The sequence below is a fragment of the Chelon labrosus genome (assembly GCF_963514085.1).
Source record: "Chelon labrosus genome assembly, chromosome: 14".
Taxonomy (NCBI): Eukaryota; Metazoa; Chordata; class Actinopteri; order Mugiliformes; family Mugilidae; genus Chelon; species Chelon labrosus.
In genome coordinates, this window is record NC_140347.1 from 9,377,184 (window position 1) to 9,395,174 (window position 17,991).

At 44.5% G+C, this 17,991-nt stretch overlaps 1 protein-coding gene across 2 annotated transcripts in view; it reads left to right on the plus strand.

Annotated features, from left to right (window-relative positions):
- cnih3 (cornichon family AMPA receptor auxiliary protein 3) overlaps positions 1–17,991 on the plus strand; it is a gene marked incomplete at both ends in the record, with an annotated part of 76,709 nt that overhangs the window by 13,984 nt on the left and 44,734 nt on the right. For both annotated transcript variants that reach the window (XM_084560383.1, XM_084560384.1), the window contains 2 exons: positions 4,876–4,944; positions 17,089–17,136. In XM_084560383.1, coding sequence (XP_084416509.1) covers positions 4,876–4,944; positions 17,089–17,136 — 117 coding nt within the window. The remainder of the gene's footprint in view (positions 1–4,875; positions 4,945–17,088; positions 17,137–17,991) is intronic.

Here is a 17,991-nt window from a genome sequence, read left to right on the forward strand (position 1 = left end):
GGTGAATAATTGAAACACTTGAATAATTTATGGGACCTTGTAGTTTTTCACGTTAGAGTGCAGATTTCTCTGATTGCTGTTGTTGTTTTTAATCTTGTTATTTCCATATGAATGCCTTGAAGGCTGCTGCATGGAGCGGAAAGCACTTTTTTATTTTTTTTTTGGGCTGCAAATTTACATCTTCATACTGCATCACAACAAATTAGGCTATTCACATTTTTGCTCGCCACATACGCAGCGAGGTGTCGGTCCACTAGCTGCTACAGTCTGCATAAAAATACACTATTTATGCAGGGTTTGGCAGGCCAAGAGAGGAGCGGAGGGTGCCAGTTTGCTGGCTGTCATTGCCAGCCAACCTTGACTTCAAAGCAGTCTGCTAAACTGAACATCCGTATCAAAACAAGAGATGGAGCCGCACAAACATAACCCCCTAGTCATCGCCAGCGGATCTCGAGCAGGAATCACCCTCGGAGCTTGTCGCGGTAGTTTTGAGCTTGGTCATCTGGTCTGCGCTCAGGGGCGAATTCAGCTTCTGATTGTGAGAGGCTGACAGTTTATTGCAAACATTGTCTTTGTAGTTTTAGTTTACCGGGCGCATTGGTAATCCGAGCTAGCCTGGCATAGTAAGACTCAGTTCTTATTGCAATATGAGCCTGGTAACACTCATTATGGGGCGTGTTTCAGCTGATATGGAGAACAAGAAATGTGCTCTGCACTAGGGGTGTAACGGTACACATAAGTCAAGGTTCGGTACGTACCTCGGTGTGGGGGTCATGGTTCGGTATGGTTCGGTACAACGGGAAAAAAGCAACAAAAACTCACACATATTTAAGACTAGCTTTTATATAGACATATTGGCGTGATGCCGTCTTATGTGCGTTAGCATGTTTGATGTGTTTCCAGTGACGTACTGCACCTCCACGAAACATCATCGGCAGACAGTCTTTGTCCGGTCCACCACTCTTGTGCCATCGCCGTTATGTTGCACCGGGAAACCAAAGTGTTCCCACGCTGGTGATTTAAACGAAGCCAGCAGCTTTTCCAACTCCACACTTCTCTTAATACATCCTCCCATGCTTCACACGCTACATTACTTTTCTTCTTCGTCTGTTTTTCGTCTTCTGTAGGCTAATGACATTAGCTTGCAGCTTTTTCGGCTCATTACCGCCACCTAGATTGAAGTGAGGACTCGACTTTTGTTTTTTTTAATACGCTTCTCACTAAGACGTATTTGCCGTATGACTGCGTGCATGCCTGTACCGTGACACCGTGGGACGAATACAAATACCGTTACACCCCTACTCTGCACACAGTTGGACAGTCCTACAACTTGTCACACCAACCAAGTGTGTGACTTTAAGTGAGAATGCCTTAATCTGTCAATGTCTTTTACAACAGTCATTTTGCTGTGAGCAAATTCAACTTTGCGGCACTCAGGGGACAAGTAGGACTACCTCTCTGTTACTCTTCTGTCCGTCACTGCATAAAGCTCAACATCCAAACCATTTGGTTGGCTTTTGTTGGAGCGTGATCAGTCCTCAATGGAGCTTCCAGGCTCTTGTCAAGTTAAACACTCATATCTTGGTTGTGACCGCTAACGGGCAATACACACCAGAAGTCAAATTTCCCCAAATTACTATTGTATACCATTCAACCGTCTCAGTTGAGTTGGGCATCCCTGTGGGCTTTAGTCAGATGTATGTTTATCTCGTTTCTCCCGCTGCTCTCTTGTCTCTCTTTTCTGTCTCTACCCGGCCGACCATAGGCAAATGGGTCGCTCCATATGAGCTTAAGGTTCTGCTCAAGGTTTCTTCCTGTTAAAAGGGAGTTTCTCCTTGCCACCGTCGCCTTCATGTTTGGGGAGTTTCAGGCCGGCTTTTGTAAAGCGTCTTGAGACAATTTGCACTGTTATTGATGACCATTCAATCTGCACTACAAACCTGGCACTACCAGGGTTGGTAGCCCCTAATCTGTGTTGCCCCTTTCCTAGCTAGGCTCACCCTCAGTTATCCGGAGGAATCTCGGAGTAGTGCTGCTGTTGCTAAAGTTGAGCCAATTCGTGTGATTTGGTCGTCTGATAAAGACACTGCTCAGACACTTTCTTGTGGAGGCAAACTAGGAGGAGGACCCAAGGCAAACCTAGAGCACGCTGGAGGCATCAAGCCACCCTCTTTGCCCAGAAACGCTTAAGGATCCTTAAGGAAGAGCTGGAGGACTAGGGGGAAGGATATCTGAACTATCTGAAACGAGCTTGGTGTTGTGCCACTTTGATCTCTGCCTAGATCCATGGGGAAATGATCTGCTTCACAGTTTGTCCTCATGAAATAGCGTTTCTTTACACAAACTCACACACTGCTTCACTGTACGTTTGGATTTATGTACCCATGACGTCTGTGTGTGTGTGTGTGTTCCCAACGCCCGTGAGCAACAGCCGGCGGGAAGCTAACACACTGTAACGGAGCAAGGCAACGAGCCAGGATCACTGTTCGCATCCACTGGGAAATAACATGTAAAGAGCTGCCTGTCAGCGCGGGGGCGAGCCCAGGGAAATAACCCGGGATTGGCGCGAACCTCTGCCATATCTCTGATGTTAATTCCCCATACCCACACATGTGAAAAACACACATGCACCGCAGCCTCTTCTGTTTCTTGCTCGTATACGACACGATGCATGGATAACGTTTTCTAACCACACGGACTAATCCAGCTTTTCTTCGGCTGCACACGCACAAACAGTGAGATGCTCATGCTGCGCTCACATCTTCCAGTTTTCCCATGGCGCGCGCACACTGGAGACGCACAGCGTATCTCACGCACAGGAACACTGCATGACACAGTCATATCTTTTCCAGCAGTGTCCCTCTAGCTATCTTCATGCACACACAAAATCCCCTCCTGTGGCCCAGCTAGTCAAGCACTGACATCTGTTTTTGTAGTGCGGTTGCCTCCGGCGTGTGAAACACCAATGAAATTGTTGCATAGTTCCTCTGCCGTTCTTGCCTGTGTTACGATGAATCGCTATCCCACGATGCAGCAGGGTCTAACAAGCCAAGAGGTTCAGATTTTTCAGTCTGCTACATGCAATGGTCGTACCTCGCGGGCAGATCTGATTCAACATTTTAACTGAAGCAGGTCGTTGCCAATGACGAGGTTGCCGAAAACCTTATTTCAAATTTGTGAGTGCGTGCACGTAATGTCTGCTGGTACGAGCGGCATAGAGAGAGCTGCAGGTATCTGGAATGCCCTTCTCAAGGACAAGGCTTCTTGTCTGGGATTTTCCTCAGATTGACTGAATCGGTCAGCAGATGGTAAGATGATACGGACGTAAGACGTGCTGCAGGAAGATTGTGGCGAGGTGAAGCTGAAATCTCAGGGCAGCATCATCGTGAGGTTTAACCTTATATACAGTACTTAGACTTTATTCATGCACAAGGGAAATTGTTTGGTCGCGGTAGCTCAGTGGCTCATAAAAAAACACTATTAGTAAAAAGAAAACTAGGTAAAGATAGTTTAAATTAATAAACACACACATTAAAGGGGAATTACTGTTTTTTACAACCTGGACCTTATTTCTGACATAAAATACGATTCGCATTTGTTTACTCACCCATATAACTTTGGTGTCATTTGGAGTCGTTCGAAATATATTTAGATCCAGCGGTGCGCCGCGTATATCCATATAGTGGGAGTGAATGGGGCACCGAAAACGCAGCCTCTAAATAACGCATTATCTGCCGCGAAACTCGTTCATTTCACCAATATTTTGTTATGATACGCTAGTGCTATTCCCCGTGGCAGATAATACGTTATTTAGAGGCTGCGTTTCGGTGCCCCAGTCACTCCCACTATGTGGATATATGCGGCGCTCCGCTGGATCTAAATATCGTCCGAACGACTTCAAATGACACCAAAGGTATATGGGTGAGTAAACGATCATATTTTATGCCAGAAATAAGGTCCAGGTTGTAAAAAACAGTAATTCCCCTTTAAAACATACGATTTTCAGAAAAACTGCAGTGTGACACATCTTGGCTCGCAAACGCTGCTTGCACAGTACACCGGCGCTCAGAATATCCGAGCTTGCTTTGTCATTCCCGTGCCCCAGTTCGGCTTTTGAATGATGGCGCATAATTGGCAAAAAAAATCTTCAGTGGCCTCGGGGACATCTTAACTTCCGGAGCTGCACTATCAAGGAAGCTCTGCGCCACTGCCAGGTGCTGCACAATAATGTTGCTGCAACATCACGCCAGTACAAACAGACCTCTTCCTTATTGTTTGTGCATTTTTTTATAGTAGTAAATGACTGTGGAGTTGTCAACAAAGCCACCATATGCACTTTTTAAAGAAAAAACAATGCTTTTTACCATTTTAATCAAATACAGTAGCAATGTTCATCACCACATCATCGCCCTGGTCTACTGCAGTAATTAAGTTGCTTTTGGACAGTAAGGGAGCTCAGTGTCAAAGCAAATAAGACGTATCAGGCTTTGGATAAACACATGTTAATACGAAAAAAAAAAAAAGAAATTACAGAGGCACTCTGAAGTTGAAGAAGTATCAAAAAAAGCCTTTAATTTAACATGGCAAGGACTGATAATACGGTTAATACGGTTTTGGTCGTTGTACAGAATTTCCACAGTAATTAAATATATAGCACGTTTCCATCTGTGATACCACTAATTTGTGTTTTTTAACATAAAGACAATGTAATAACATGGTCCTCAGCAGCCAACCTTGGTACATGAATCTGCACTGCAGGCTGTTGGCAATCACGTTCTTCCACGGCTAGAAATGTATTTTTTTATTTTTTTTGCTGTGCCTCTGTCTTTCTGATTGCACAGTCATTACTTCTCTCTCTCTCCCTCTCTCTGTCAGATAACAGCTTTTGATGAGCTCCAGGCTGACTTCAAGGTGCCGATCGATCAGGGCAATCCACTCCATGCGGTAGGTTTCCTTTCCCGACTTATTTTAATCCATGCTGCATGCGATTGTCTTGTTGTTGTGGATGGAACGCTATGGAACCGTAACACACGATCAAAATAGGTCCTCTGCATCGCAATCTACATGCCTGCACCTTCACTCCCTCTCTCACCATTAATTTCAATTCTGTGCCCTCCTTTTCTCACCTCCCGTTTTTTGACCATTAGGAATTGATCTTTGAGCCTAAATAATGGCATATGTTAATTTGTGGGGCTGAAAACGCCCCAGGAGCACTGCTAGAGAGCCTAATACAAGGTCATAAATAAGCCCTGCAATGAAACAGTTTGTTTTTCCCGCCCACTCAGCAAGTTCATGAATAATGAAATGAGCTGCGTGCTGATTGGCCAGTTTACCCAAAGGCTGATTGGCCCACATATCCTGAAAGCTGATTGGCCTAATCCACCGGCCCAAAGCCATCGATAGCTAACCGAACTACGTTTACTGCTGAGAAAGAAATTAGTCGAATTCGTCGGCGTTAGCAAATGCTATGCCAATTAGCAACACTAATTCTGCCCTGTATTTTTCGAGCCGGGCAAACTTAGTTTTCAATCCATATAATGACAACAGGTGATCGATTGCATTGCCACAAATGGTCCACAAACGGGGAAAAAACAGGGAAAAACATATCCTTAACCATAACCGGCCATTTGTCATACAAACTAGTCACAAAAACGCAAGACGTCAAACTGATAGCCGTAGAGATAGCTAGCCAAATCATATACAGATAGCTACTATGGCTAATAGCTGATACATTAGTCATTAACGACACAAAAAACACACGAAATCCTAGCGTGACACTTACGGATGTCTGCTGTGGTGTCAAAATCGTTGGCACTGATCCTGGGTTTAATTTCAGGCGCTGTGCAAAGCCGGCTTGATACTTTTTTTTTTTTTTTTTTTGTAATATATTTTTGGGGGGCTTTTTGTTGCCTTTATTATAGAGACAGCTGAAGATAGACAGGAAAGGGGGGCAGAGAGAGAGGGGATAACACGCAGCAAAGAGCCACAGGTCGGACTCGAACCCTGGGCTGCTGCAGCAAGGACTCAGCCTCGGCACATGGGTCGCCAGCTCTACCCACTGAGCTATCCCGGCGACCCAGCTGACTTGATACTGTCCGAGGTTGGAGAAACACTCCGGGGTGAAGTGGGCAGAACAAACTACCAACCTCGGGTTGAAGCTCTGTGGAACGCGGTTGTAAATGAACATCAACCATTCCCGCTGACAGTTGAGTTCTTGGGGAAGTCTGTGTAGAGTCTTGACCTGCCCCAAACATCCTGGAACATTACACGCATAGTCCGACATACCGTATCCCTCTTGACAGAAACTGCGGTTAGCTGTCGCTGGGGCTAGCTAGCTAACGCCTCCGCCCTTACAGTGGGCTGGAACATGCAAATGAGAGAGGGTGTATCCAAAAGGGCTGGGCGCCTATTACGTAATATCGGAGCTCTGTTCAGATTTGCCCATTTCAACACGGCCGTTTCTAGTTTTGAATTTGCATACGAAAGCAGGCTGGAGAAGGCGGTGAAGTTTTTGGTGTGGTCCTTAGACACCACTCGGAGCCTAAATTCAACAGGAACAACGTAAATGTGGTTTTGATTCTAGGACTCCTTTAAGAAAGAATTTTGTCAATCAATCAACTTGCACATCTTTTATGCATTAGAAACACTGTTTTGAACTATTTGAAATGTGAACATTGGTGAGATCTAGTCTATTCCTGTGCACGCATATGACAATATGAACATTAATCCACCTCAAGCCCTAGACCAAAGCTTGACAGCTGGAAAAGGGAGGCAACTGCATGTGACCTCCGGCCAGTAGGGGGCCCCAGAGACAAACATTAAACTACAGCAGTGGCAACGCGACATTTTCATGTTTTCAATGAGAGTAGGGGACTTCCCTAACGGGATTCTTTAAAATATTTCCGTGGCACCCTATTCGAAATGAAAATGAGTTGTCTCTCGGGTAAAAAAGAAAAAATAAAGAAGAAGATGAGGAGAAAAGAAAGGAAGACAGTGGTAAGTGAATCAGATAACGACAATTTAATGCTGCTAGACTAACCTATAACCATGAGGGAGATAAATTTGAAGAAAATAACTTCCGCTAGAATGACAATATTTTGTTCATAATTCGTTCGGCGGTTAGCATTAGCTAATTTAGCTATCAGAGCACTGTGTCCAGCTATGTTGTCCATGACCAAGTCTAATGTGGACATTAAATAGACTCTAGAATCACCTTTCCGTGTGCCATTTAAATAGGGCCGTTCATTTAATTTGACAGAATATTTTAACAATAGGAATATCAAAGGTTACGTGAACGAAATGAAAAATAGCTAAAACGGTATTATACATACTGTACATCCTCAATCCTCCCCGGCCGTCAAGTAAGTAAATTCATGTAAATGCATAAACATACTCCTATATTCCACAGAGTGACACATAGTTCCACCGACTGATTCTCTTTGAACCTTGGCAAAGCCTCGTCTCTTTCCACCGCCACCTTCCTTTCCACAAATTCTCCTCAGCGAGGAAACGAGCAAATACATTCTGCTTCATCATTCTTCAAATTTGCCACGGCGGCAAACAGGAGAAGTTGGGGTTGGCCAGCACGGTGGAAGCAACCCTTGGGTGAAGTTGTTTTAGGATGAATTCCAGCTCTCTAAATCCTTCTCCCTCGAGTCCTCAGGCTTTTACTAACACAGTTGGCTTTTAATAATGCATGGCGTTACAGTACAGCACCGGCAGTTAGTCTGAAGGTGACTTTGACTTAAGAGCTCTGGACCCTAGGCCTATAGCTCCCCTGCAAGTATTGACTTCTATACATCCTTGGGGATGAGCAGTAAAGGAAAGTTGGAGAAGGAGAGAGATTGACAAAAAAAAAAAAAGAAAGAGATGGAGGGCTGGCAGACTGAATGAGGGGGAGATGGATGAACGAGGGTTTCTTAAGAGGCAAATGAAGAAAGATTCTTGAGAGGCATCTTCAAAACTCAGAAAATGGTGCATTAGACCAGATTTCCCCACTCAGTGCCACTCTCATATTTGATATTTTGTCGTATTTACATATCGTTATGCAATGCAGACACATATCAAAGAATCCAGCGGGGGAACAGGTGAAAAAGGTTCCATCTAATTTTCTCTTCCCTTTCCCTTCTTCTCTGACTTTTCCATGTTTTCTAAACCCATCCTTCTGCCTTTTGCCTCCTGCTTCTGAAAAGACTGCAATCCCATCCAGACAACGTGTAATATCTTTTTCCATATAATTAATTCCATACAATGACAACGGATGGATTGAATTGTGAATATTTTACCTTTTTTTTTTTTTTTGCTCCACAAAACATCACCTGGGCGTCATGCTGGGAACCGCCGTGACTCGTTGACTTTGGGTTCCTTGCCAAGCTTTAATTGGCATATCACATGGCACACATACTTCCTAACACGTATACGCATATAATAGAAATGCGTTACCCGAACCAGTCTAGTCGGCTCTTCTTTTTTCTGCTCGCGGCTCATGGGTTAGCTGCAGGGTTGTAATGTCACCTTCTTGCACACACCTTTTTCGGCACTTCCCTTTTCCCACAAATCACTGGTTACACATAAACATAGGTTACATCTAAGGCCCCCAGCTGTCTCAGGCTCAGAATAAAAAATTCACACATCAGGATAAAGCACACATGCTGCTGAGTCAAACAACGCTGCATGCAGATACTTCACATACACTGATCAGGCGTAACATTATGACCACCTTCCTAATATTGTGTAGGTCTCCCTTGTACCTCCAAAACAGTTGTGACTCATCGGAGGATGGACATGGGCCTTCTGAGGGTGTCCTGTGGTGTCTGGCAACAGGATGTTGTTAGTGGGGCGGCCTTTGAGAGGAGGGGCCTCTTTGGATCATCCCATAGATACTTGATCAGTTTGGGATCTAGTGAATTTAGAGGCCAGGTCAACACCTTGTGATGCTCTTCATGTTTTTTTTTAGTTGTTCATCCTGCTGGGGATGGCTGCTGCCATCAAGGAGTGTCATTGCTATGGGGTGGGGGTGCCAGGTCTGGTCTAGGTGGGTGCTACATGTCTAAGTAACATCCACACCAATGAATGCCAGGTCCAAAAGTTTCCCAGCAGAACATTGTGTTGTCACAAGATGGTCAATGTTATTCATTTCTCCTGTCAGTGGTTTTAATGTTGTGGCTGATCTCGAACCTGGTTAGCCTACACTTGCCAAAGTTGGCCAGTAAGATGCTATTTTTGGTATATTTCCTCTGAGTTTTTGTGTGCTCTCTCTTCCACTATTGCACTTCTACCACCATTCCCACGACTCCGACTGTCCTCCCTCCACATGCTGCATCTCCTTTTTAATGTTAACACCTCCAATCATTTCAGTTCCCAGGTTTTCAACGCTCTCGCTTTTCTTAACTTTCACAGTTCGTTTCGCTTCAGCCGACACCTCGGTGCATTAATGCGTAGGAACAGCACAAGGTCCCACTTTCACAGATGCTTTTGCCGACGTTCCAGACCCCTCCAGCGCCTGACATTCATCCTCAACTCCTTTCAGCACTTTTCACTTTAGCTGATACTTCAGCCGTTCTTCTTATCGCTGATTCAAACCGGGCCTTCAACTTTTGTGACACACAAAAAGTGTGCCTGGTGATTTTTCCCAGCGAAGGTTTTGACTGAAACCATGAGTCTGCACCATTTTACTGTATTACAGACATTTATGTCTCAGGTGCTTGCGAAAGAAAGCTCTTCAGACAAACTGAGACAGTAAATGTAGATCTGTCAATCTCCTTGGCCCTTATTACATTTGAGTTTCAATAATTTAATTACTCTGCCTATCCCAAACGGCATACATCAGACTTTTTAAGATTAGGAAATGCTCCTTTTGTCATCTCCCATATTTCTTTAACCCAACAGGTAGATGGTTTCATCCAGAGCCAGCCATAAGTCTTCTTGCCTCTTGCATCTAAAAGGCACACACAGCCACAGAGAAATTATCCACATGATCCATCTCTCCCTCGCTCGTGCATAATGTCACCCAGCCTGCTTTTCCTGTCTTCTCCTCTTCCTGTCTCGGTCTCCCTTTCTTGAAACCAAGCGGTCTAATTAGCAGCTTTCTGTCACCCTGCTCCCTCGGGGTAGGAACCTCACATTGGGTGGGCTCCTCACCCAGACACAGGTGCCATCTCATTGCTTCTCCCTCCAGTTTGTCTCGCAGTATATGCAACTTCATGTTCTTGAACGCTCTATCATTGTAACTAACACATTTAAACAGCAGCAGGTTTTAATGAGGCAGTATGGGGGATATAATTTAGTGAATGAAGGAGGGCACGTGAGAGGAGTTGTTTTAACCCTTAAAAGCGGAATTTATAGCATGATCAAAATCATAGTTTGTGCACATGCTTTTGTCATTTTATGGACTTGCATCAGTGTGATTACTGGGATTACATCCTTCTGTTCAACTGCGTCAGATTTAACCTCCCTGTAGTGATGTGTCGTTCGCGACCGAGGCGATTCTTTGTAGCGAGCGAGAAGAGCCGATTCCCGTTCGGACAGATGAAGCTTTTTTTGGGGTGTGCGTGTAGGGGGGTGGGGGTGTTATGGTATTTATGTAATTTAGTTTGCTCTGGTTCAGTTTTTCATTTACAGCTTTGATTAAAATGTTAAACAATAATAGCTGTATTATTTTGTAACGGGGAAAAAAATAAGAAAAATAAGGCTTTTATGAAAACAGCCAATGGAAAATTGCCAATTACCAACACACAAAACATTCATAATTGCTAAACTGTGCTAAAATAGAAGGCTCTGAGTGAAGCTAAATGAAGATCCGTTTGGGAGTCACAAGAACCGGCTCTTCTCGGGGAGCCGAGCCATAAGAGCCGAATCTTTGAAAAGAGCCGAATTTTTTCATTCCTTGTCACTTGTGCTTTCCTATCTCCGACATACAGTACTTCCACTGTTCATACACGATTGACTCCAACTCTTTTCAGAGCTTAACTTGAACCTCACCCGAATCTTCAACTCATAACTCATTAAGCTGGTATCCCCTCATTGCTCATCGCTTACGATTAAATTAGATCTTCAAATGTACCCAGTGCAACTTAACTTGCTTTTCTCCTTCGGTGCACATCCTCCTGCAGGTTCAGAGAGCAAACTGCAAACATAATAAGTAAAATGTGTGCTTCATTAGAAATGTCAGCATCTCAATTTCATCCATACGTATGTGTACAAGCCTGAAAAAAATGTGGGATATCAGAGTGGACAGCACAGACATCTAGAGCAACAAAGAGAAGAACCTTGTTTGTTGAGTACCTCATTGGTAAATATGGGGTTTCCCAAATCCTTTCTTCCCCTTGGGAAGTCTTTTACCTTTCAAGTTTAGGTTTTCTGCCAAAGGCTGAGGACCTTGAGGGCCCTTGCCCAGTAGCTTATGTGTTCCTACACAGCACCCTCCTGGATAGAGATCTCTCATGTTGTTCCGGGAATCTGTTGGAGCCACTCGGGGGCCACAGTTGCCTTCTCCTTCCACAACTTTTCTCGTTCTTCTTTCTGCCCTTGGTTGGTTAGCAATCACCAGTTTGTCAGTCTGCATCGGGAAGTCCCACAGGACCGTATTTATCTCGGTTATTCTCCACCACATGTTGAGGTGTCTCCCACTTCATCCACAGGAACTCCAGTCCTATGGATGACACAGAATTTCAAGTTTTCAACAAGTGTACAACAGGTTAAGGATAACCTTTGATTCTTTTTTCTAAGGCATTTATGATGAACATTATGACTGACAAATCTAAAAATCTTAATATTTATCATAAATGCCCTTTATTTATTAAAAATGTATTTGTAACTGTACTTGTTACTCCAGTTTACAGTGGTCATTAAAGTATTAGAAGAGATGGGGGACAAAGTTCACAGTATAAAATTTCAGACTACGTTCCACTTCATGTGTAACATGTGCACAGAGCTTACCACTGAGGGACCTGAAGTCTTTAACTGAATTGAGGAAGTTAATGTCATTTGTTAGGTAGCCCCATCCACAACTATTTAAACTCCTCTGTCGGGTTAACTGAAGCTCAGTGAGCTGGTCTGATTGAGTTCAGGCGCTTGTTGTTGTTTGGGGGGGAGGGGGATCCGTGCAACATATTTCAATCTACACACTATAAAAGCACAGCTCGCTTTGCATAGTCATAATTTCACACATATCACTCCCGCGCAGGAAGAAACGCTCAAACACAGATGTCCTGTGATAAAAACATATTTACGTTTTTTACGGCGTATTGTTGCCTTGAGTGCGATTTGTGGTTTCTGCTCACACAACACTCCCACATGGGTCCCCACTCTTTTGTATTCCCATGCACTTTATATAAAGCCGTAGCCAAAAGTGTTGATAATGGAACTACAATCAGAGCTGCAGAAAGGGAGAACCCTGCTGTGTTTTTTTATTTATTCATTCATGTGTCGTGAATGTGAACTTTAAGCGGTGTTGCCAGATAGAACTGATGGGTTCCAGTCCAATAGCTGATCAAAACCCATCAAAATGCACAGAAAACCACCCAGTATTGAAATGTTTTGTTGGTTGAGGTTTGAGGTTGGTTCCTCTAGTATCGCCTTTGATAAAAAAGGGATGTGGTTGACGCACAGAAATCATCCAGTAACAAACTGGGGCAGCCGATCACCACAACATACTCGTCATCTCACATCCAGCTACTACGAACCCATTGGATGACGTCATGTAGTCCACTGATAGACCTATGTCTCTAAAGAGGCAGCTCAAACAGCATTTGCAACCACTGCTCGTCATGCAAAGACGTACAATGCAACAAGCATCTTCCTCTTCGCGCAAACCCACAAGCACATTCAGTGCAAATTCAGATGTGAGCTCCTACCTTTGCTGCATAACTCGTTCTGCAGTCTGAGTGACTGATTGCATCATCTGAAACCAGCCAAAAGTTTGTTCACCCGCCCAACTTTTTTCTGACCCACAAAATAAGATTCATCACCTCCCAATCGGGGTATGAAACCGCCCCGATCTGGCAACCCTGACTTTGAGTGTTTGCGTCATTAGCATAGAGTTCACTAGAATCCCACCAAGGACACAAGCACAAGTGACGACAGCTTCTGCAGTCACTTCACACCCTTTTAACTGCCCCCCTCTCCCCCCTCCCCCCTCCATCCGCCCACCCCTCATCACTCCATCTCCCTCGCTTCTCCACGCCTGTCTCTCCCACTTACGTTCAAGTTGAGTCTATGGGGAAGACATTAAGAGTACCGTCTATAGCGTTATCTTTAGGTGGTCAATGCCCAAGCTTGCACGCGGTAATCAGATAAAGGTCAATCCAAACTCCCCACTCCATCCACACCTCAATGCCTCCCACTTGTCATTTACCAGCACGACTTTCCTTACTTTCCGACTCTTGTTTATACTTCCGCACTCCTCTTACGCTTGTCAAATAAATTCTCGCTGAGAAACATTTCAAGGAGCCGTCAGCCTAATTGCTTGCTAATGAGCAGTTGCGGGAGTGCACACGTGTGTACGCAACAAACACGAGCGTGCACTGCTGGCTTGAGTGGAGCATAAGTACATGTCCTCATTCAAACCCGGCAGGCGGTGAGGGGAGAGGGTACCGGGTGCAGGAGTGGTCCTTGATGAGGTGTGCGAGGTGTCTCAAACAGAGACGGACATTAGCGGCGGAGATAATTGGCTATCAGACCGGGTCTTTCATGGCTGTTGCGTTGTGTTTTTGTCAGAAGGACGGGAGCGTGTACGCATTTGCTAAGTCTGTGTGAAGCGGTTGAGGTCACGCGGAGGACAGAGGAAAGGTTGAAACTTGGTGTTTTGAAGCACATGAAAGACTCCCAGAACACGGCGCAGGAATCCACAGCTGAATATAAATTCTCACCCTAGCCGCACCTTTCCGGCGCTCACTCCAACTGATCCACAGATTTCTCCCAAGATGCCTCACGTTGCACATCAGAGCAGACTACCTCAGATGAAATGGCTTCTCCTCGCGCTTTGAAATGTCTGAAATAATGAAGTTTCTTTCTGATGCAATCGAGAAATGAGGTAAAGTCCCGAGGGTCTTCACGTGGTGACACTCTTGTCAGCAAATTTCAGCGCATATACACCCAGACACCAAAGTGCACAAGAAATTATTTTGCTGCGACATGACGCAGGGGGTAGCCTTCATTTTTACACAACTTTTCACTTATTCGCCACAATCTCTCCGTCTGCTGCCGCCGTTGCAGTGCAGCGTTAGTGCTGTTGTACCTCAAACTTGTTTGCAGGAACCTCTGGTTTCATTATTTAGAACGTTGGCATAAATTAATCATGCTCCAGGAGAAACCTCTGTAGCAGCCTGTACTTCATAAAAATAATCATGAAATATTCACGTTTACATCCTCATCAATGCATATTTTAGGAAATGATATTTGAGCCTTGAAGAACATTTTTGCATTCAACAATCAAATACCAAACACTGAAATTAGAACAAATAAGTAACACTCTCCGGTACTAGTATTTAACATGGGTTAAATATTTATTGCTTGGGTCGAAGCATTTCAACAGGGTCCCTGTCTGCTCCCTGACAGCAGTGGTGCAAGGAGCCGAGGGCCAACCATGAACTGGTGACTTGTCTCACACTTTTGTACAAAGGACTCAGTCGGTCACCAAAGCTTTGTGAATGTTACTTGGAATCAAAGTGTTCAACGTATATAGTAAGTACTCACCAAGAAAGTAGTTGCCGGAGTAAGCTCCAAAAGGGACGATGAGCCATTCCAAGGTGGAAGGTCAAAGAGTTTTTTATTGTCGTTCCAACCATATATACTGTAGCAGGTGCAGTACATAGTGAGATGAGAGGACGTTCCTCTAGGTTACAGCTGCATGGAGACATAGGATCCCACACAGTACGAGCAAGCTTATGCAGGCATATCATAACGGCAAACAGTGCAAACAGTGCAAACGGTACAGGCTCGTGCAAAGACAAACGGTCTGCGTGGGTTCTCTCCGGGTACTCCGGCTTCCTCCCACCTTCCTAAGGTGCTTCCCATGCTGGTTAGGTTCATTGGTGATACCTAATTGGCCCTAGGTGTGCATGCAAGTGTGAATGGTTGTCTGTATCTCTGTGTTAGCCCTGTGATAGACTGGAGACCTGTCCAGGGTGTACCCCAGGGTGTATCTCGCCCAATGATGGCTGGAATGGGCACCAGCCTCCCGGCAACCCTTCACAGGACAAGCGGTTACAGAAGATGAATGAATATAAAGCTGCAGCCTGCCTACACCACTACAGAAACAGGACAGAGAAAATAAAGATTACCACCGACTAACTCAGCTTTAGCACGGGCTGGTTTTACTCCTTCTGTTCAGAAATGTCCTTTATGTTCATTATTCAACAACTACAAAAGTTATTGGACTAAATTTAGATTCACTGGTATGAAAGAAAAAACACTTCAAAATACAGTGAATTAAAGGGTCAACGTTAAGTCTTTGGCTGAATAAAGTTCTTAAGTCATGGTGCCAGGCATGAATGGATGGAATACCACTCCCTGCCTGTACACACATATCTTTCAAGGCCGGTTTGTGATTTCTGCATGTCTGGACCAAATGCAAAAGCATGACTGCACACTCGGTTCCTTTCATCCGTCCCGTGGATGTGTCTGAAAGGCTGGCTTTGACTTTACGCCTTTAAGCTGCTAGACCTTCGCAGCAAAGCACGAGTTTTAGCACTGGCTCAGTGATTATTCCTGGAGTGTACCTAGAAGCTGTGGAACAACGTGCAGCCGGAGTTTGTTGCCTTCCCATCCCAGACACACTGAATGGACGTTGCACATGATCCCCAGAGAATCGGGATCCATTTCTGAACATACTTCTGTCAATGCCTGTGTGTCCTTGTTCTCTTTTCATGTTGAGTCATAAAGAGGTGGACGACGGCGAGGCTCATTGCACACTTCCCCTTAAAACAAGCTATTTTTCACGGCACATGTTCAGTCGCCATGCTTACTGCAGTGCTTAACGGTGAGCATTTGACAAAAATGACAATATGGGCTCCCGCAGACACACACAGAAAGCATTTGGCCATACGCCTGCCTTTTTCCCAACCCGGTGAGAGGCTACTTCTGTCACTGACCCACATAAATTGTTGCTTGCTTGACTGTAGTGTAGTCCAGCAGGGGTACGTTCTCACCGTATCCAATTCATGGGCTTTTCCTTAAAAACTATGGGGCGAGGGCTTGTATCTGGCCTACATGATAGATGCAGATGGTGCTGGAAGCTTCCAGTATATGTGTGTGTGTTTTCATTCCAATTATTTTAGCTCATTTTCATGCATTTTAATCCTGTTTGCCTCGTTCAGCTTTGATAATTTGCACGAGACTACATTTTACGAGACTGCATTTATATCATCGTCCCCGTGCAGCTTATGGGACGCCTCGAAGCCAAACTGTCCAGAAGTACAAACATAACGACACCCAGATCAATATATGATTTATAAGCAGCCAGAGGAATGCTTTGCATTTGTGGAGCAAGCAGCGCCGCCAGCCAGTCAAATCCAGATGTCATCGTCCATAGCTGTTAGTTAATATTTGATGGCCATAAAAGCTCTAATGAAGCAGTAGCCGTTGGAGTCAGCATTGTGGCTGAAGCTGATTTAAGCACTTTACAGCTTAATGTACAGGTTGAGAAAATGCAAATATGGACACATTTGGGCAATTTATAGAAACATAGTGGCAGCTGTTTAGGATCTAGTGAATTTGGAGGCCAGGTCCACACCTTCATGTTCTGCATGTTGTTCCTAAACTGTGTCAGGCTGCATCCTGCTGGGAATGGCTGCTGCCATCAAGGAGTGTCATTGCTACGGGGTGGGGGTGTCTGGTCTGGTCTAGGTGGGTGCTACGTGTCTAAGTAACATCCACACCCATGATTGCCAGGTGCAAAAGTTTCCCAGCAGAACACTGAGTTGCCACAAGATGGACAATATTGTTTACTTCTCCTGTCAGTATGCCTGGTGGGTGTATGTCTGTTCAGTTTCACCTTACACGAGATTCTAGAATACACAGGTACACAACAAGATTCCATGAATGTTCTAACACAAACCTTTTCCCCTGTTTTTTTTTTTTTCCTTCCAGAGGGAGAGGCTGCGAAACATCGAGAGGATCTGCAACTTGCTGAGGAAGGTAAGCAGTGAAGGAGAACGCTCATCTGTGTAATGCTAGTTCTGAATTTCTTCTAACAGAAGATATAATAGTGTGACATCTGTTCCCCCCTCCCCACTCTGAAACTCACTCACACTGAATACGCAAGTGTGTGCGTATATGTATCTATTATATGCTGGAGGTTCATTGGATGAACAGCTGATCTCAGTTATCGGCGTTGTCAACTGGAGCCCTCGGGCCCTCCTCTGGCCCCTGGGGAGGATATTTTCCCTACAGTACTTAGTTCCAGAGTTTTGGAGATAAATACACACACACACAGTCATTGCAGCCGTGACTGTGCAGTTTATTGGAGGTGGCTTTAGGCATGCAACTTAAAAGGAGTATACTACCTATTTTCATTATTCAGTTTGCAAGAATAGCAAGAACCCAGCAATCTGTCATAAAATCAATATTCCATCAAAACCTGCATCTAACCCACAGGCAACACAATGTTGATTATTGATTATTGTCTCGCGCTATATTGTGTACATTGCCAATTGCAATGGGGCATCATTCTCAAGTATTTGACATAATTGTGTGCCCTTAAGCTAACTGGATAAGATTGATCCTTCTTAGTATTTAGACCTTGTTACAGCTTGAGACCTAAACTGTGCTGTTTTACCATTGTGTAGTTTTGTTGGACCATTGATTAACCTATCTCTGTAACATCTAATTAAATAAAAGTACTTTATAATCTTACAGATACCTGCCCACCTTTTCCACATTATCAAAGCTGCGTTGAAGTCTTCTACTGTTCAGACTTCACCTGCAAGTTGCTGGCAATGTTTACTGGCAACGAGGCAGAGAAGGAACGTTCAAGTTCCGTTTCCAAATATT